At 33.1% G+C, this 22,668-nt stretch overlaps 1 protein-coding gene across 5 annotated transcripts in view; it reads left to right on the plus strand.

Annotated features, from left to right (window-relative positions):
• LOC124537774 (AF4/FMR2 family member 1) overlaps window positions 1-22,668 on the plus strand; it is a 221,339-nt gene that overhangs the window by 101,618 nt on the left and 97,053 nt on the right. For 3 of the 5 annotated variants that reach the window (XM_047114663.1, XM_047114664.1, XM_047114665.1), the window contains exons 1-2: window positions 4,993-5,216; window positions 7,807-8,036. The exons of the other annotated variants lie outside the window; for them this stretch is intronic. In XM_047114663.1, coding sequence (XP_046970619.1) covers window positions 7,981-8,036 — 56 coding nt within the window. In that variant the 5' untranslated portion in view covers window positions 4,993-5,216; window positions 7,807-7,980. Of the gene's footprint in view, window positions 1-4,992; window positions 5,217-7,806; window positions 8,037-22,668 lie in introns of those variants that run through there. 5 annotated transcript variants of the gene reach the window in all.

Genomic DNA, 22,668 nt, shown 5'->3' on the forward strand with positions numbered 1-22,668 from the left:
TCAATGTATAAGGACTATGATCGTTTCAATCGACTTTTTTTGTGCCTATTCGCGATACGTCACACGCAAATGCACACGCCGCGCAATGAAAATGCGCTTCGTTTTTGTGTATTTTTTTCGACTGCAGTTAAAATCTATTGTTATTCTGTCATTTTTAGTTGCTAATATCTACGGAATGTTTGTTTATGATTATATGAGATTCCATTTATCGTATGTTTGTTTTCTGTGAGAAGTATAGAATAAAACGCGATTTTGATTTCCTATAAAAATAATAGAACTCTACCACACCACGATGCGCACGAGTTGTAAAATAAGCAATTGAACCGAATTATCTTAATACGCAAATTTAGAAAACTAATTATGAAATTGGATTGACCCTCAGTGTGAGACCCTTCAAAATAAAACAGTACATGATCTTGGTGCGAAAATAAGTAATCCTTGATTACTTCTTTGGAGTGCTTGCAAAACAACACTGGAATAGCACCGGTGAACATCCCACTGCTAGGGAAGATACTTCTTCAATATGGTTTTTCAGTGACTGAGTTCCTTGAGACATACATATGTATTACACAGAATAAATAATAAAAACAAATTAAAGTACACGAATTTATCGGCGGTGCTTGACCGAATAAACACCAAATAAGTTTCACGTATAAAAAAGCCCTACCAGTGAAATTGAATATTAAAAAAGTTGTGTGCAAATCATTTATTTCAATAAAATCTCTTTTATTGGCACATGCGATCACACTAGCTTGTAAAAATATATTCGTTCTCAAATATAGATAAAAGTACGTGTATTTATGTTTTGGCTATTTATTGACATAACACTTGATAGCCCGATGACGTCTTGAAAAACAATCATAATTTGTGTCAAGTAATTCTCTTGTCTTATCAAATCATAACAGTACACTTCTCAACAAATTGTTTGACTCTTAATCGTGTTTTTTAACGGAAAATGCTTAAGTAGCTAATGTTTGATGAGATAAATGTTTATTACGATATTACAACAATAACAGCCTGTAAAGAAGAAGAAGGTTTGGGACATATTCCACCACGCTGTTCCAATGCGGTTTGGTGGAATACACATGTGGCAGAATTTCTATGAAATTTTTCACGATATTTTCCTTCACCACTGAGCACGAGATGATAAAGACAAATTAAGCACATGAATCAGCGGTGTTTGCCTGGGTTTGAACCCGCTATCATCGGTTAAGATGTACGCGTTCTAACCACTGGGCCATCTCGACTTTTACGATATTAATAGAGATCTAATCTTAAATGACTGTAAAATAAAAACGACCGTATGTTTGTGTTTTGGATCGTATAAAAGTCGAGATTGTGCAATACAAACTTAGAAATCAACCAACCTGTCCGGGAGCGGTGTGATGGAATAAGCTCTGAACCTACTCTTCAAAGGGAGAGGAGGTCGCAACCCTCTAGATATTTACAGGCTGTCTCAACACATTTCAGGCACATAATGATTATACATACATATATATTTTTACGACCTCTCGAGGGTTTTTTTTGTTCTTGAAATAAAAGGTTTTCTTTGTGTTCATTATTTTATAAACTTCTGTATATATTTAATTTCATCCTTTCTTTCTTTCTTTCTTTCTATGGTAAAAGGTTGGCGGAGCATATGGGCCACCTGATGGTAAGTAGTCACCATCACCCATAGACAATGAAGCTGTAAGAAATATTAACTATCCCTTACATCGTCAATGTGCCACCAATCTTGGGAACTAAAATGTTATTTCGCTTGTGCCTGTAGTTACACTGGCTCATTCACCATTAAAATCGGAACACAACAATACTGACTACTGTTATTTGGCGGTAGAATAACTGATGAGTGGGTGGTACCTACCCAGACGAGCTTGCACAAAGCCCTACCACCAAGAACCTTCAACAGTCCTTTTACAGTCAGGTTTCTATGGTTTTGAAATAAGTTCATTGGTATTATTGGTCAATTCGATGATAATGATGACGATATTAATACTTGTCGTTAAGTTTTCTTTCATTTATAATATTAAGTTTTCTTTTATTGGCTATAAAATGTAACTTATTCAATAAACGTAGTAGTTTTTTACGGTCAAGTGTTACTAAGCTAAATTCTTGAAAATGAAAAGTTTCATATTAAAAGCGGAATTAAAGCTACTGCATTTACTGCCAGCGAACATCAGAAAGTGAAAGAAAAAGTGTAACGTACAAAAGAAAAGTGTGCTGAGGAAAAGAAATATAAAGATAAGATGTCTCACTAAAATGATTAAGATTCACATTCGAAGATCTCGTTTCTCATTTTTCTGCTTTTATATAATCTCGAGATTACTCCATTGATGTGATGTCTTACAGTCTCATATCAATACTGGCATCTTTTAGTATATTCACGTATAAATCGTTGCTGCTGCTCAAGTATTATCTCGAATCCTGTTCTTGAAGTGCCGATTCCCACATTGAGCTGTTTACGTGCATATTTAAGGCCGTGGATTCCGTGAGCCTGGTCAGATTGTTGCCGGGAAGCGGGATTACTTCGTTGAACCGAAAATAATTAATTATAGCGCACTTGTGTTACTAAGTCTCATCGTGTTTCGACTTCGACCATTTTACGTCTAATCATTTTAATCGTTTCTAATATGTATTCAATTACATTTTTTTGAACAATTTGCCATGATAGCTTTCGAATTTATACACAAACTAGCTGTGCCCGCGAACTTGTATAACAAAAATATATATTATTGTAGCCTAAGTTACTCCCTATTATATAAGTTATCTGCCAGTGAAAGTCCCGTCGAAATCGGTCCAGCCGTTCCAGAGATTAGATGGAACAAACAGACAGAAAGACCGTCCGACAAAATTGGAAAAAATGCTGTTTAGGTATATGTACTATCTATAAATACATATGCATTGAGTTAAAAAGGGCTATTTTAATTTAAAAAACACGCCAATTTTATTATATGTATAGATGTTTTAAGCGTAATCGGTGAACTGTTTAAACAATAGACAAATCGAATAGAAAAATATATTGCGAATAATTTGAATTAGTAACAATAATAATATATTAATTAAAGTTATGGAACAAAATTGTATTACTTGAATCCCGTGAGAAATTTCCTTATGATGCCGAAATATTACCTGCACCTGCTTAGTGGAAGGGTAAGAGCGAATAAAAGGCTACCCTTAACAAAGATCTAGTTGAACGGAGGTCGACGAAAATACAAGGGATTTGTTTTAATGTACTGAATGCGTTTTCAGTTTTAAATTAAATTTTAACTGTCTTGTGTCAAATCAGACAAATGATTTAGCAGTAGTCCTGTACTTGGTTTTTAGATTTATTATTTTTATTTTACTATAAAGGGATTTGTATAAGTTCAATCAACAGGTCTTCTAAAATTTTCAATGATTATGAAATTTGTATTATCCAATTTAAGTATTCATAATCTTTTTTGTGTAATAACATAATATATATTATTGATAAATAATTGGTAAGAAAATAAAGCCAGAAAGTATGCTCAGCTTCGTTCCCCCGTTGGTCCTAAATTTCCCCCTGCCTCTCCCCCGGGATCATCCGCCTATTTCCGCTTCGGCCGACGCAACCGCTCCACTTGTCATGAAATTTGGGTCACCGCGTATTAGTTATCTATGTGGAATTCACTTAATAGCCAATAGAGAGATTCTTCTGCAAGGGCTTATGATACTGCGTCGAATTTTTTGATTGATTCTCCTAATATGGTCATGTGTATATAAAAATGATAATTTATCTAATTGACATTTAAATTGCATTACCTATTAATTATTTCATAATGATCTAACCGAAAACTTATTCCTAGATTTATAGGTTTGTAATGCTTTTAAGAAATCTTTACGAGCAATTTATTGCGACAGTTTACCGAACAGTGCGCATATGCTAATTGATGTCAGAGTTTATTTTAGTACAGTGTTTCGTACACAATTTAGAGTAATAAACATGAACTGTTACGCTCGGAGTGTTGATGAATTAAATGCTTTGATGTCTCGGTGATAGAATTCAAAATATGATAATCGTCGTTTCACGAAACATTGACATTGTCGGACACTTGAAAGTCTAATGATGTTTATGGTGTAATTCAATAAGCGGAAAAAACATACTTTTCCGTTCACTACGTCACAGCTGTTTCGCGAAACTCACCGCAAAAACTTCGACGAACCAATACATTCATCAAACGAAGAACGCTTCTTAATCCGACCAAAATTTAGAGCCACACACCGTCTTGCCTGTCCGTCTTGAAACAAAGAAAAACGTATCTTACTTCTGGATGATAAAGTCCATTTCGAAAGGAACAAGTTTCTTATAATATTCAAGACTTCAAAAGGAGTCATTCGCCATAAAGCGAGCGATCTTTTAGCGACTTCATGACGTTTACGATAAGGTACATATTTGAAATTCGCGTCGTCAGAAATATCAACAATTTTCAATTTAACCAAGAATGAGTATACAAAGCTTTGATCGAATTCGAAATCGTGTGATTTTGTATTAAGGTTAATTTTTGTTTGTCATAAATGGGCATAGGACATGAAATTTACGGTCGGTTACTAAAAGCGGCGCCCGACTCATTTCAAGGAGCGATACCTCCGTCTTTGTTGATACAATTCTCGAACGTTTCGAGTTACGTTGGTATATATTATGCATTTGAAATAAAAAAGTACTTATAGATATGCTATTTTAACACTCTAACACTTAATTCAATAGTCTTCGATACATTTTAATGAACGTCTTCAAAGCAATTATGGTAATTTTGATAATCATTATAAAATTATCGTCATGTCATTAACAAGGAACGATCAAGTCGAATACGTAAGAAAGGTTCACGCTGCAACATCGGATTATTTGGAACGTTTACAACATAATAGAGAGCATTAGTCCGATCCACTTTTGACATCATTATCTGTGTAGTCGACTCACGATAACCTGCGAGCGGTGTACGTCGCACCCGCCCCGCCTCAAGCGGCAGTCGCGCACTACGTTGCATGCCGTTTGGACGTCTGCGGTGCCTTCGTCCATTCAACTGAGAGATCACCACTTTTGGCGGGTATTCGCACGGACGCGAACGAACGTGACGTGACTCGGAATGCGCGCGTGTTGTCAACGCGCGCGACTCGCCGTCACAGTGAAATCTGTGACTCGGAACACTTGGATTGCAGTGTTGGATCGTTGTATGGAATAGTGCTCCGTTGAGTTTTTTGTAAGAACATGCGGATGGATGCGGTGTCCATGATGTTGACTCATGCATGACGCGCTTGATCGCTGGAACTAGGAATTTATACGATGAACTGTTCGCTTGTTTCGTTAATTATTTTTGTGTACATAATTCAATCGATTACTTTTGGTAATGCGTTTAGTGGGTTAGGTTAAACGTTTTTGAAAACGTCACATTAAATCATTTTGAAAAACAAATAAGAATGTCTGATGAGACAAAGAAATTTTATATGGAAAGATGCTCTGTTGATACTTTTTTAGTCATTCACTTTGTTTTTTTTTTATTGCTAATGTAAATTACATCTTTTAATTCATCAATTGACTCGCTACTTTTATAAATAAACATTACGAACAATAATGAAAATTCGTAATGACAATGCGCATTGCATTTTTTGTTATTTGGGGTTTCTTTGTTATTCACCGTATTATACTGTTTTAAATTATACTATAATCCATTACTTATTGGGAAATACAGAAATGAACGTTTCGTATTGTTAACAGATTGATTGTTAAAAGTTGACAATATTAAACAAAATCTCTTACAAAAAGCAAGTAACGAAAAATTCAAGGAATTGTTTTTGTAGCACAAAGACTATCAAGATTATGTAACTTATTTAAAGGTCACGACAATGCTCTAAACGAAATAATGACTCAATCTAACTTTGTCACTTTAGTTCATACTAGCTGTCCACGTAGACGTCGTAAAGGAGAAATTCATAGAAACCTACCACTCCCATTTACCCCCTCGGGATTGAAAATCATTTTTAAACAGATGCACACACCTCATAAAATAAAATTGTCACAAATTTTTGCTTTCTACTCGCCTGGGTAAACTTTTTATAGATAAGCCTCGGAAATTGGTAAAAAAATGGATTCGATTCATGAATATTGTTAGTTAAAAGGACTTAAAACCCGTATAATTTAAATGTCCCATTAAAGTCAACTCAACCAGTAGATCTATCCGTCCGATGTCCTTTGTCAGGTAATCTTTCTATCTTGTTTATATTTCTAAGAAATGATGTCTTTGTATCTCGTTAAAATAAATTATTAGGGTTCCTTGTCCGGTGCATTATAAGCTTAATACTTATCAGTAATGTTGATGCTGACAGTGCTATAACAATCGTAACTAGAATAAGATGGTATCGTCAAATCTAGTGACAAGGCAATCACTTCGACCTCGGTCTAAAGTGGGTTAATGTATTTGAAATGTAGAGCGGGCAAGATTTGGCTCTAATAGAAGTTTCCTCGTATACACCGAGAATCGAGAAAACCTTGACTGACATTTTTAATTACGATGTTTTCACCCGTATCAGCGCTTAATTCCATTCTACAGTTGATTTTCATCACCGTAAACTTCCATCATGATTCGTTCGTTTTGTTTTTTTCTATTTTACATGATCAATACTGAATATAACAAAGTATTTTAACTGGCACCTATCAATCACTCGCGAATGTACCCGCGTAATGGTTCCTCCTGACCCTTATGAAAAACACCACATTCTATTTACTGTGTATTCGTTATATAAAGCAAAAAGTTTTTACCGAGAACGAGGCAATTCATCATTGACTAATAGGAAAATTCAAACTATGGTACCCTAAATGAAGATTACTTGCGTTTTCAAACGTAAACGACGCTAAGTACTTATACGCACCTATTCGTTTAATAGTCATGCATTATGCAAAATAACCTAAGTTAGATACATTATTTCGTCGTCATAAACTTTTAATTAGATCAAAGTTTTTATCAAAATATGCCAAAGTGACATTGTTTGCTTATAATAACTTACCAAAACTGTAAACGAAGTGCTGGTTCACGGTATGGCTTTGTGCATGCCCGACTAGTTTGTTAAAATACATCACATTTTCTACCGCCAAACAGTAATCATTAGTATTGCTGTGTTCCGGCTTAAAGAGTGAGCGAGTCAGTGTACAGGCACAAGAGACAAAACATCTCAGTTCCCAAAGTTGAGGGTGCAACATCGATGTAAGGAATTGTTCAAATTTCTTGCTAATACTTACCAAGCCCGTTTGCCAGTCCGTCGAAGAAAAAAGAAAAAGTCGTAATCTCAATTTTGAATATGTATTTGCTGCGTAATCGAATTACGTCATAAATGTTAAACACAAAAATGCCGTCATAGTGAACTCACCCTACTCCCTTTAATTCTATAGATCTATAGATAACTCACCATGTGATTATGTATATGATTTTTTGAATATTTCACTTACATTTTGCCAGTTCCAACTCTTAATTTTCTTGTAAATCAAATACCCGTTTACGAAGTAAATACCAAAGAAGGAAAACGTTGAATTTAAAACAAGTATTTCCTTCTAACTTTTATGATTTAATTTGAATTACTTTAGATCCAAATTGTTAATTAATTTCGGCCTAATTCCGAAGTTTTAGCAACTTTAAGGGGATGTAAGAGGACGTTTTTTTTTTTAGAAGAAAAATGTTTGTACGAAATCAATATGATTTTAATTCGTTTCCAGCGATAAAGCGAAGCATGACATGAATATAAACCGATTGGTTTACATCGATCTAGAGCACCGTGTATAATGGAAAATTTGTTTCACAGTAATCAACTAATTCGGATTGTTTCGTTTAACGAACGGTCCCGAAGAAAATGTTCGTACGTGGTGTAGATTAAGACTAATTGTGAAATATTGAGTGCAAATTATATATTAAATAGTGTTTCTAAGACTTCTTCAAGATTTCGTTCAGTGGTAATAAGGTTAAAGGGATTGCTGGTATGCATATGTGCTATGAGAGACCCGGAGTGGTCACCGCCTTGAACGGAGGCGTCGGGTAAGATTATGTCTTTTTTTATTTCTGCATATCATGTAAAAAAAAAATTACCTAATGTTAAATATGAATTAAGTTTTAATATCGTATCTACTAAAACAATGTCATTCAATTTTGTATACGCGTTGCCAGCTTACAGAAAAGATTTAACTTCTTCCACAAAGCTGGGTGAAACCACAAGCTATACTTCTATGTTTTAATAAGTGTAAAATTTCAGAAAATGCATTTTATTTTAAATAAAATAATAACATCTTAACGGTACAAAGTAGAGATAGCAAAACAATAACCACGGTATGTTTATATTTTATGGCACATAAACGCAGAACTCGCCTTAGAGCGTCGTAATCGTGTAATAAAATAACAAAATCAATTACACCATGGCCCCTTAAGACCATCACAGAAAGTTATATTTTATATTCGTCAGTTTTTTCTCAATGACTAGCGTATCTTTTATCTTTAGAGTGTTTTGTATTGTAGTTTTTGTTATCTTTTTTAGCGTCGAAATCCGATATTGTATCCTTTTTTGTGCGACTGCGGTAACTGCAAAAGGCAGGTTTAATTATTTTAGCGATCGACGTGTCGACTTTGAATCATAGATCTTCATTAGTTACGGCTTTATGCTAAAATGGTTCAAATTTTACGTCGACTATATAAAAAAAAACAACTTGCTTAATAGGACCGTATTTTGCGGAAATGCTACAACTCACAAAAAACGCTAAAAGAAAACCAATTTTATTCTGACCTATTCGACCTTTTTGTTATTGAATGTTGTGTTTATTATAATTTAAAGACGTTAGGTAAAATCTCAAACACTTTTAATGTTTCTTTAGCATGGATATATCTACATGATAACCGGTGCAAGCGTAAAATTATTATAAGGAAAGAGGTTTTAATATTTTATATATATTCAATTGAAAATCATTCAATAGAAATTATAATGAAAATATAAATCTGGTGTTAAATGCTAAACAATGTGGGTTTACATAATAATTTACCTAACAGCTATTAATGATTTAGCCGGAATAATGCATGACGCCGTTCGCTTCGTCAACATCGTGGACTTGTGGAAGGTAGTTTCAAGCGATATTAGACTTTATATATTTCAAAAAAGGACGTAAATGGCTTGATGCGTTTGATTTTAGTGATTTAAAACAGTGGTTTTAGCTGTTCTTTCGCATGTCACAGAAAAAGCCTGACAACATTTTCGTTAGTTTAGTTTGTAAAAAATTTCCATTGAAACATTTGATATTATATCTAAGTATAGGTACTCTGGGCGGAGACAAAGGGAGTTGAAATTAAACATATTTCTCGTTACCCTAACAGAACCATAATATGTATACCTATGTACTAAACTTGAAATAAAGTCTGGTAGGACCTTTACTAGGTAGTCCGCTATTTATAAAAAAACAATCCGGTAATGCCCTACCGCAAGATATAACATCGCAAGAAGTATTGAAACATATACCAACTCCTTTTGATGTTGAACACGAAAACTTGGAACTGGTGCTTATCAAGATTTGATCTCGTTAAGATTCAGTTTTTATGCACTGGATCGTTTCAGTTCCTTTCATAACGCGAATTATCGAAAAATGAAATACAAACAACACTTACATTTTCAATAAACCCTAAAATTTTATTAATTGCTCCCAAAACAAAAGTTGATAAAAGAGAAATTAATCATGTTATTAAGATAAAATTAAATACAAAATGAGATAATTATTAACAAGTCCTTATCTTACTCGCCTTTCGTAATATTTGGTGAAGTGTACGTGCCGATGGCGCCTTTTTCTACGTGTTCTCGACTTAAACGTAATCCAATAAGCTGGATTGGTAGCTCGAGTCAACCATCTTGTGCCGTTCTGTTACTCGATACTAGTTAAATAGTGTCGAACTCCTAATGTTTCCTTGTTTGTATTGTATTTATTATTTACTAGTTATTTTTCAATTTTCTGATTGACCAAACCAAATTTTCCTCTTTGGTGAAGCTCATTTTCTCTTTTGAAGGTGTTTAAAATGTGATTATCATATTAATTTATTTATATCTCTAACCTATTTCCGATTACCTCCGTGATCGAGTGGTGTGTACGCCACTCCGAGGTCCTGGGTTCGATTCCCGGCCGAGTCAATGTAGATTATCATTAGTTTACTATGTTGTCTTGGGTCTGGGTGTTTGTGGTACAGTCGTTACTTCTGATTTTCCATAACACAATTGCTTTAGCTACTTACATTGGAATCAGAGTAATGTATGTGATGTTGTCTCATATTTATTTATTATTATTTATTTATCATTATTTATCTGTACTGTGTTCCCCTATAAGCGAGAGTGCATGCAACATACCGATTCAATTTAAAAATGTATTAGTGTAAGCTTTTGTGTTGTAACGTTTGAGATTCTCAATAAATCAAATGATAAGATTAGAGTACCTACAACACGACGTCAGTTATCTTCGTGATTCAATGGGTAACGTTTTAAACCGAAACGTTTCACTTTTGTCTCAAGATTTAAGTTGACAACAGTTTTTTAAGTACATAATATTTTAATATAAATACATACACCGTCAATGGGAATTGGAATATGTTCCCAAACCTTCTCCTCAAAGGTAGAGAAGGCATTGTTCCAGCAGCGGGAAATTTACAGGCGGTTAATTAGGCAACTCGTTTGCCTTATTAAATTAAAAATAAAACGTTTTATTGCGAAACGGATACAATTTGCCCGACTGTCTCTTGAAAAAAATGTCAACGGTGAACAGTTATTGATTGATCCGCTTTTAACGTCACTTAAATTATGACACTAACGCACAAGCTAATGTCACTTTCAATAATCGACCAATAAAAACTCGCGAGGTCGTCAACCACAACCTAATGTTGCTACTCTTGATAATTTGAATATATTTTTTTATATGTATATCGAGCGAATACTTTATGAAAAACATATATTGTAAGTTAAACATAAGAAATGGTCTAACAACATCACGAGCCAAGATTCTGAAGTTCGAGAAGCGGTTGTAATTACGGTCATTACTCTTTTTTATTTCAGTAAGTTGGCAATCATCTGACCCGTCAAATGAAATAATGTATCCATACACATGAGTCTTAAAATATCATATGTACAGCGATTGGGTACGTTTTTCAATATAATTGTCTATAGAATCATAATATATTTAATATTTGTAGTATAATATGTAGATTTATGTTAATAAAGACGCGCCTCTCCATAGTAATATCATATATATTTATGTATATATTTTTAAAAATTTTTTGCTGTATTTTTGTTCGCTAAAATAATCTTATGTACGAGCGTCGCTCATACTAATGCAAAACAATAAATAATAATGTTTAATAAGAAAAACTAAAAGTAAAGATGCATATAAAATTGTAGCTGATTAGTTAAAAGTAAGCGTTCACTAGTCAAAGTTGGAAAAGTTCCGAATTGAACTGATACTTCTGTCGCATCAAGCGATTTTTCATTTTAAAAATAAATCGTCTATAGCATTGTTGTAATAAACAAAATGCTAAACGTTTTTAATAAACGTGTTAATTGTAATTTGAATGTTTTAAAAATAGCTGAAGTCCCAAATGTATACGAAACAAAGGAAACTTTTTTCTTTTAAAAGTTTTTTTTTGTTATTTGTTGAAAGCGAACCGTGGACATAAACGTGGACAGAGGAATAATGGCGTTGTTTACAAATATTTAACTGTTGAATCATAAAAACATTTTAATTGATGAAACGGATTTGTCGTATTTCAATAAGTAAGCTAGTCATTTTATTGTTTTAAAGTGATTATAGAATTGTGAAAATGTTATTGTAATAGGTATAATAAAATGTAAACGCTGTTGAAATATATTTTAAGTTGTGCAAACATGCTAGATACTTTACAAAATCTGTTTCTAACAATGCATCAGTAAAAATGGCTGTAAAAGTCTAACAAAGTGTGGAAGTGCTGTTGTTATTATATTTTGGCTATCAATAACTACCTATATAACAATTTTAAAATATACGAAATCACAACAGCGTTAAATTTATGTAATATTAATATGAAATGTAAATTAGAAGCTATTGGAAGATTCTGCGTCCGCCCATACACGGCAATGACCAAACAAAATGTGCAATTTAACCAATTACGACGCTAAACTGATTATAAAACGACTCGAATTAATGCATCCGGGCAAACCGGCCACCTTTCATATGTACAATTTTAACCTGTATCGTAATAGAAATAAGGTCGAACAAAATTTATTTAACGTAGAGAACATCGTGCCGAGATATAAGCAAAAAAAACAGCCAGTGGTGGCGCTAGAATTGTTTACAGTGATCATAATTCAAAGAAAGAAGAACAAAAAAACTGGAAAATGTCGGCCGTTTAATGTAATAAGTACAGGATAGATTGTATAATAAAATTTAATTATAGTCTAATTCGCACTGAATATATTTAGTGCTTTAATTATTTGCGCGAAAATAAAAACCACGATTATATGTACAGCTTTCGTAAACATTGTTTTTTTATTTCAAATGTTAGAAAATATCGCACACAGTAACAAAATAATTTTAGGTCAAATTATAAAACTAAATGTAAAAAATATATTATTTCTTACCTTTATAGTTTTATTTTTAGTGCAATGGCAATTGTTCATAAAAATGACACACCTTAGAGATTGTTTTAACAACAAATTGTCAGTCTCTTAGTTAATTGAATAAGATAATTACAGTTGTTTCTAAAACGCTTCCCGGTTGATAAATGAATGCTATAGACGAGGAGACGGGTACGCTAATTAAACAAGCCGTGAAGGCTGAAGTCTAAAGTCTGGAGTTACGCGCTGTTGTTTAAAAGCTGTTTGCGTATTGCTCATTTTTGCCGCTTTACTTTCATTTTATGATACAATGCATTATCGTTATTATTTATACCGCGGTTTGCTCTGTTTATGCTCATCATTCTGCTCTGTAATTGTAATATAGTAAACAATTTACGACTTTACTATAATTGTAACGCTTCTTAGATATATTTATTACCATAAAGCAGAAAAGTTCGTCTTCACGTCCACAAATGGAAGTTATTTGTTTAAAGCTACTGGAGGCTTCTCGCTGCGGACGTTGACCCGCAGTGCTCCCCACGCCTACATTGTCAACTTGTGGTCTAATAGTAGTGAGTATATACTCGTCTTTATCATCACAATCATCATCATAAAACGCTTTATATTCAAGTTAAAATGAAGTTATCTCTAATCGAATGTATCATTTAATCTTTGGATGATATTTATAAGAATATCATATAGATTTGATCTTTATGAATATATAACGTGATGGTTAATTTTGCGATTGCTAATTCTGCGCGTGCCCACTGTGTGTTATCGTATGACATTGTGTTCATTATCGGAGCGATAAAATTGATGTCCTCGGAAAAATAAAAAGTCAACGACCTCTCAGCTGCCAGGAGTTCGTTTGTATTTGTAGGAATTATTTTTTATCGAGAGATAATGAAACCGCTCTCGTTAATCGTAAGTATTTTGTTGAATCGTTAAAAATATATAAATACTGTAGCTAGTTATTAGTTCGCAGTTATATTATTGTCCTTCTCTCACTCGTAATTATAACCGTTTGTGTGACTGAGAGAATCCGATTTAAAGTCATAAAATAATATTAATAGCCTAGATAATAGGAATTAAATGCTAATATTTAAGATACGAACGTCTCTTTCTTCGAAAGCTGGAGCAGACGTGATATCGTGGCCGTGTCGCTATGGTGTTTTTATTTATTTCCAAGGGAGCGTATTAGAATGTCCTCTAGTCTCTCGAATTTCGGTCGATGACCTAAAGAGGGTGACTTTACAAGTACGCGAGGGGATTGATAAAGAATATAAAATGTCCGTACTGTTTTTAATGTGTAACATTTACAATGTTCGACTGTATTGATAACATGATTATATTTTACGTCGATTGTGTTGATGTTCTATTTAAATAAATGGAAAGCTTGACGCGTCACTCTGCATATTATGTCAATTTTATAACAATATATTTTTATGAATTTCAAAATATTTGTTATGCTTTCCCTACTAAACTGTAATTATATTTGCGTCATATAATAAGCATTCAACCATCATTTATCCAGTTTCGTTGAAGTTTTCCGTTACTACAGTCGTTTGCACTTATGTGTTATGTTTTACACCAATATTCAATATGTGACGGAACGGATAATTGTTTATCGTAAAATTTTAGATCCACAATAACGCAAGCCTACCTACCTAGAGTATAATCTGAAGAAAGACTTAACTGTGCAATCATATCCCAGTGAGCGTTGTAACTATTATGACTTACATGTTGGTTAAGACTTAAGCTTTAAATATTACCCGTTGGATGAAATTGGAAAGTATGTTTTGTTTTCGTTTAATGAATAATCAAAATGTGTATCATTCTTTATGCATTTTCATTGGATGAGAATACTAAGAGGCATTGTGTAAAATACTGATAAATGTGAAGCAGTGAATAACAGTGGGGAACAGTTGTGTCCTCGTTTTGAAGTTTTAATACCAGTATTAATGAAAAACTGCAAAATAAAAGCGGTCAACATACGACTACATGTGACGTATTTCCGTGTGTGTATACGTTGTTTAAATCTTTTCTCTGAAACTTTGATAAATCGTACGCTGTGTTAACAGTTCGCTTTTTCGTTTAGTTTTAATCTGTTCGGTTAAAGCCAAGACTTTATTTATGAAGTCTTCATAATTGTCATTTTATAGTTTTCATGTAAATTTTTAGAAGAATTTTGATATTTATTATCATCCACTAATGATTCGGCACATTTAATGTATAGGGTTTTCTCTGCTGTAAGTTATTCGTCAAAAACAGCTGTTGTCGTATATTAAAAATAATATTTATAGTATTGAAAATATCTTCGAATTTGAGTTGAGTTCTTTACCCTCACCTTAACTTCTTGTTTAAATGCGTTCTCGGTATACGTCCGTGAGTAATCGACCAGTTAATGTCAATGATAAAGAACTGTATCCATTTTTGTCATTGTTTTTATGTTCGACGGTGGACATGTTTACTGAAAGTATTCTTAGAACTAATTTTATCAATTAATACGACGTAAACACCGTCTCGCAGTAGACAATAATTATTTAAAGTTTTATAAGGAATTGTTTCGCCTTCTAGGTCATAAAGAAAATTGGCATTTCCAATTTTAAACTCGTTCTCAAAATAGAACGAAACATTTTTTTTAATTGTTATGGTTTCTCAATTCAACAATAACAACATAAAAAGCCCAGCAACATAGTAAACATTTTAAATGATGAAATAAAACGTACATAATTTTAAATTCAAAATTGATTGCACACTCATACATTTATGCTGATATTAATTACGTCTCTACCGCAACGGTCTCTATCCGTTGATATAATTTAAACAAAACGTTTCGGAATACGTTTATATTAAAAAAATGTATAGCGATAATATTATTTACCAATGCGATAAATTCGGCGAAATCGTCGCCGGTGTCAGGCGTATTATCAATCACCCCGTAGTTAGTCCCACAATGGTGGCCTCTGATAGGAAATAGCTGACAAAATATTGCGATTGATAGTCCATGTGACGTTTTCATCGACGCTTTTGTGACCCGCAACAGATACAAGCGTCGAGCGTACAAGCGATGATACGTCCGTACGACAATATATACTTAGAACGAAACGTGAATACAAGTGAAACCCGTGTAGTGCTTCGCGGCAATAGTAAATAATTCTTCGTTCTCGACTCGTAAATCCCCGGTTTGCTGGCTGTATAAGGCGGCGCTGACAACGTAGAATATGTCTTAAGAACCGCATTACCGTCCGTTCAATACGGCCGTTGATGTATAAGTCGGCTGATGTATTTCCTCCGGTTTGCTTGCTTTGTCGGTGACGTCCTCGAAAAGATACGTTTTACGCTTATGTGTAATAGATTTTATTACGAGTCGAGCTGCTGTTTTCGCAAATTTGGGCGTGGGCGTCAGATATGGGTACAGTGGATACATGTCTTAGCATTCGTGATAAATTTACAGAAATAACATCAAATACATAGTATTTGTAGGTACTTATGCATCGACAATAATGTATAGGTACACGGAACTTTTAAACTTAATACCAAAATCTAATTTACAAAGTTGTTATAGAAATCAGGCTATTATTATAAGCAATGTAACTTGGTCCTTTTGTTTCCTCGTCTAAGCGGTAGTCAGAAGACAGGTCAAATCGATGGAAGATATAAATCAGACGCAGCTGAAGTAGCGTGGAACAGTTAGTATATTACAAATATAAATCCAGAGACCCACAAGCCATTTAAATAGCTTTTGTAAAGAATTTTAATTAAGAACTATTTTAGCAGCTGAAGTGTAACATAATGGAAAGTATGACGATACTGACAATAATTAACGCTTTTGTTTAAACTGTTATAAAGTGCTCGTAGTTCTTAAAGATGCTTAATTTTTTGTCGTTTTGATTTTCACGTTTCATTTCATCAGGCATAGTATCAGTGGTGCAAGCGTAATACATAAATTATTATAATATTATGCCAAATTATATTAATCAGAAAAAAAACAATCGTGAAGTAAGATTACTACAGTACCTACGACACAACTTAGATGTAGCATCGGCAAAATTCGTAAAAACGATCACATCTGAATTATCAATTATTTATTTCTTATGCGAATAAGATCTTTACACAAACGTTATAACTTGTAATATCATATGACCTAATATTTTCGTCAATTTGACACGTCGATTTCCGTGCACTTGCTTTCTCGGGTTGAACTGATGCAAAAATCTATAGCGACTAATAGCGTCGAATGGCGTGATAGGGAGCTATTTCTATTAGTTGTATAAATCAGCAATAATCGGTTTTATTGAATTTGCCGATGCTGCATCTAAGTTGTGTCGTACTATAAATATTTATAAACTTTATGAAGTTAATCGCTTCATGAATGTTAATTACGTTAAATGTTGCGATCTGCAAAAATGCACGTTATTTTTTAATTATTAATAACCGTTTTATAATTCTGACATGGGTACACCATATTCGGTCTATAATTATCGCTCACGAATGCAACGTTTGGAATTGTAATTGAAAATTCTAATGTTAATTGAATTTTATGAAATTGAAAGCAAATGGTCAGCGATATCGTATAAACGGGTGATTAGGTTGTTTCGGTTATATCCGCCGTACGGATTATTATTATGGATATCCTATTAAGTCATAATTTAAAGATCCACTATCACTATCCAATACTGGAACATCACGAAGGGTAGCAGGTTCGAATTCAGGTAGACAATGAGATTTCAAGCGGTGAATGATAATGATCTATCTTTGTCGAATGATATTCTTACTAAATGGGTTCGAGTTGCTACTGTTCAATGGTGTCTCCAAAATGGTGTCTGTCTTTGTTCTGGTTCTGCAAAATGCGTTAATTTGTATTAATATTAAATTAATTTTAATTAATATCGTGTAATCATGGTTGATGATTGAGTATCAAATATACTGATACAACTATTATAAAGAAGATAACGTTGTTTTCCGTAATAAGTACTCAAACGGTAGATTTAAACTTCGAATTAAAAAATAAACTGAATTTCAAGTATGACCTTTTATAATATTTCTGATACAATTGTGTGATCCTTTGAAATGATTGTGACCCCAAAACCGTAGACAACATGTCATCACAAAAGAACTTAAATGTTCCCTCTTCCTAAGAACAGCAGTTGTAAAACGAGATGACAGTGCAACCGAGTTGGTGCACTGTCACAGTTTTCACTTCACGCGTTATGACATATTGTTGCAGAATACGAAATATCTTTCAATTCAAGGTCGTGCCGAAATGAGTACAGATATAAAAACAGTTTCTAAGCCTAACGTAGTTTTTGTAGAATCGCACTACGGATAACGGTATTTCAAAACAGTTGGTAACGTAATCGAAAATGTTTAGTCGGGCCTCAAAAACGGACAACAATGGCAATAAATCTCAGATTAGGAGATAAAAAAACAGACAAGTAAAAGTTAGCCGCGAGATGCGCGAATCTTGTAACTCTATAACTGTGAGATAAGAACTTGATTGAATCCGCGCTACTTTCACCTGCGAGGTCGAACATCACAAAGATTTATTATTGCATAGTAAACAGTTTGTGAAACTCAGATGCACGACTGATCTCACTTAGCTTGAGTTTGAAAAACATCTAGCCTATAATTTAGTTTACTTCCTTTATATTCAAAGAAATTAATGAGTCGGGACGGATTGCTTTATATTTAAATATCAGTTTTGCTTATAAATCATGGAGTTGTATTTTTGACTATTTGTCTAGTTTGTAGAACAATAAAACCAGCTAAAACTTGTGCCTAGTTTCAACATAAATACACTCGACAAGTTGCGTTTCGCACAAAGTTTACATCGACAACCTTATTTTGCTTAGTATAAAATATCTTATATGTTAACTGCGATGCAAGTTAATGTAGTAAACTGTTTCTCTAATATGTAGCTATCTCACTCATTCCAAATTCTGTATCAACTCTGCCATTGCAACGTGTTCCAGTATTAATGGAACGAAACACGGTAATATCATAACAAACAGTATACGTTATAATTACTATCACCGTCTTAACCGCACCGCACAGTGAGACTGCAAATTACTCGATAACGCAAGACTTATGAGTTGCGATCGTAAATATAATATGCGCGCACAGCGGACGTTCCTAGAAGTTACACCTGGCTGAGGCAACGCGACATCGCGCCACTATCTTGATGTACAGTCGGGGTAAGAAAAGGTTCCTCACCTTAAGATCTATTCTCGTGTGATCAGTATGAGCGATAATCTGCGACTGTTATCTGAAGATTTAAATTTGTAATGACTAATTACGCCATTAAAAAGGTCTCATGTTGATATAAAACTAGACGCAGTAATGTTACACAATTTTGGACTAAGTTATCATAAATATGTAAGTTTGATTTCATATGCTTTAGTTTCAAAAGGTACTAAGAGTGTACGACTTTATAAAGGAATGAATTTGAAAAGAGACGAAGGTTTTTTTACTCTGACTGTACTGCACAATATTTATTTAAAGAATTAACATTAAATTTATTGTCTTGTAATTTTAGCCGATGTGCGGAGTAGTGTATGGGGTTGTTGGAAGGTAGCTATCTCCTTGATTTATAGCTGCGTAATTATTTTTAATGTACTTTATGAAGTCAGGTGAAGAAATTCACCACACCCATGTTAAATGATCAACTTTATCTTCGCCTACAACGAGGTTTCTTTAATAAGGTTTTCCTGCTATATCTAACTTGGATTTTTACACTACATTTAAATCTAAAGTAAAAAAACATTAGTAAGACGTTATTTTATTGTTGTTTTTATTGCCAGACTGCATCACAACCTAAATTTTAGATACTACCACATAAAAATGGTTTTAGGGTTACGTTTATCGTTCTAGGTATTATTCAAATTTGCTCGCGTTCTAGATAAATAACATACGTTTGCTAAGTTACAATTTTTAAGCAAAATCTGCACTAGAAATAATTTCATGTCTCACGTGCGAACCCTTTTCTTTGGCTCCGTTCCAGCGGATGGAACGTCGTATGTGTCTTATTACCTATTAGTTTATACGTATCCGTATAAAAGCTGACAGCCATTGATTTAATAGCTTGTTGTTAAATGAAAAATTATCCCAGACTAATCATCTAAATGGAGAAGATAGGAGAATAATCATATTACTTCGTAGTGCGTTTCATTCACACCGGTACGTAAAATAAAATGATTGTTATTCTGTTTAAAAACAAAACTAACAGCCTGTATACGTTCAATAGCTGGGCTCCTCCTCCTCATTTCCTCCGAATCCTCCTTTTGAGAAAAGTTTTAGAGCTTATACAGCCCCGCTGTAACAATACATATGTCATTTTATCTGATCCATGCAAGTTATCTTGAGATGTTATCTTCATCGCCGAACGGAGATGAATTATAAACACGAATGCCACTTATTCAATTATCTATAACAATTTTATATGCAACGGCTTATAAAACACTATAATTTCCATATTTAGTGAATACTAAAAGTACATTACGGCGACGAATTTTCATGTTAAATTATTAGGCCAGTTTGTTAATACGTCGGTTTATAAATGAGATTATATTATAAGTTGATCAACCGGTTGAATTAATGTGATTACCTTGGAAATTAAATAATTTTCGTAATAATTCAAATAAATTAAATTGTGGAATTTCAATGTGTAATTACAAATTAAATGATTTTTTAATTTTTAATTAATATATCTACTTGCAAGTGCCCAAGGCAACTATAAAAGTTAAATAAGTTTAGTACAGGAATATTCATTCAAAGGTACATATTAGACTTAATTGCATGAAAACCGGTCACGCAAAAGTTAAAAAACCAAAGAAATATACATATTTTTTTATCACTTTTTACTCATGTATGTATCTCATAATAACAATTATACTTCTAAAAAATATTTTAAGTTTTCTCGAAAATCCCCGAGGATCAAGCGTTGTTTTGCTTCCGTTAATATTTTTAAAGTTCATCATGCTATAAATAAATTTAACTCGGGTAAATCTGCGGTTTTAACTACTTATAAATATAATATGAAACGGAGGATACAAACAAAATAGGGTACCTATATATTTTGATCCGTGCAAATATATTAAAGACTAGTAGCCGCCCGCGGCTACGCTCCCTTTTTAAGGTTTTTGTTGTCATGTGTAAGGCAAAATAAGAAGTTTGCTTCACATCCAATTTTATCAAATTAATGAACCTAATTTGATAAAATTTTGTGTGAAGCAAGCCTTCTTTGTCGCGTAAGACAGACAGACAGATTAACTTGCACATTTATAATATTAAATATAGATTTAAGATTTAATCATAATAATTTGTTCTTTATAATGGAAACATTAATCACGTAATATCTCATAGCGAAATCGAAGCGTTCCCATGGCTTAATGCACGGTAAATATGGCGTGAATCAATACGTTTCAAACGCATATCCTGCGCGTTTCAATTAAAAGCATTGCAGCAGACGCTGTAACTAATCCATTAAACGTATCGCTTATCTCATCGAAAATAAACATTAACTAAATGCACGTAGTGAGGTTATAATAATCGATACTAGACAAACAGATAGTGAGATAATGCGTCGGTCACATATTTGTGTGTGTTATATGATATGAACCCTTGTTAGTATTGTCCCGTCTATCTCGTAGGTTAAATACATATTAAAATATCGTCCTACCGCGTTTGTAAGCGATAAACTCAAAAACTACCTACTACTATATTTTTATACGGTTTTCATTAATGGACGATTCTTAAGGAAGGTTTGGATGTATAATTAATTAAAATATTTTGTTAAGTGGCTGAAATAAGATGATGATTGTTGAAGTTGGAAAATAATATGCCGACCAATAGAGATGTGTATTATGAGACAAACATTTTTCTTTTAGAACTCTTAACTAGCTTATTATATATGCTGGTATGTGATGCTGCCTTTACCATCGTTACAGTTGATTTACAAACAAAACGCAAATTGTGCAAGTGTGGGTTTTTTAGCGTAATTTTTTTGATAAAATAAGTTGACGATATTGAAATCTAAATGATTAATGACCAAGACGTATTTGATATTAAAATCGAACATATTTTTTATAAACACACTAATAAGAAATACATAGAATATATTCATTATTAACTTATATAAGTATATCTTTATATGGAATTAAATACGTGAACCTACTAAAGGACTATGAAAAACCTAGACCATGAATTATTGCTTGATTTAAATTATTTACGACGCGTGTTTCAAATGCACGTAAAATGAAAACTAATTGTTATTCGGACTGCGGTTGTAATTCGAATTACGATTTACATTAATTAAACTATATGATTTGTTTTGAAACAAAAATAAGTTTGGATTACATATAAATAATTAATAATAATGTTTCATAAGATTTCACAAGATAATACAAGATAATGTTGGTGCACATTGTTAAATATATAATAATATCATTGTTAATAAATATTACCTAATATATATTAAGTATGTATAACATACACTTAAATATTTCCACAAAACTAAGAATTTAAAAACTAACAAATTTGAAGAAATCGTTATGAACATAATTTCATTCATACAGTAGGCATAAAGTTACAAATACATATAATGAACAACCTACGTTAAGAGATAAAATTGACATTTGAATTACCAGAAGTCAATTTAATTGATATCGCACGCCTTCAAGCACAATAGCTTCGAACCATTAATCCCTTACAATAATCGCTTTCCGGCTCTCGATCGGTGAATACTATAGCAAATAGAGCAACGGTAGTGGTAATTAGTCAGATATTGTCCGATAACTAAGTCATCCGACCCAAATCCGTTGCAACACGGTCGGTAATCACAATAACCGCGATTGCAATACAGCAATACAAGTATAGCTTTGCAACTTGGATACGGCACGGAATTCGACTAATCCATTAACCTTTATACATGTCCGTTTCAAGATTGAACGTGCCATTAATATGTACGATTTTCGTGTTTCAAAACAAAATTGATTTATATTGTAAGTAAATAGTTGATCGATACAACTTAATATATACGCAGACTTTATGATAAATACTATTTCT

Source organism: Vanessa cardui, chromosome 19, assembly GCF_905220365.1.
Source record: "Vanessa cardui chromosome 19, ilVanCard2.1, whole genome shotgun sequence".
NCBI lineage: Eukaryota > Metazoa > Arthropoda > Insecta > Lepidoptera > Nymphalidae > Vanessa > Vanessa cardui.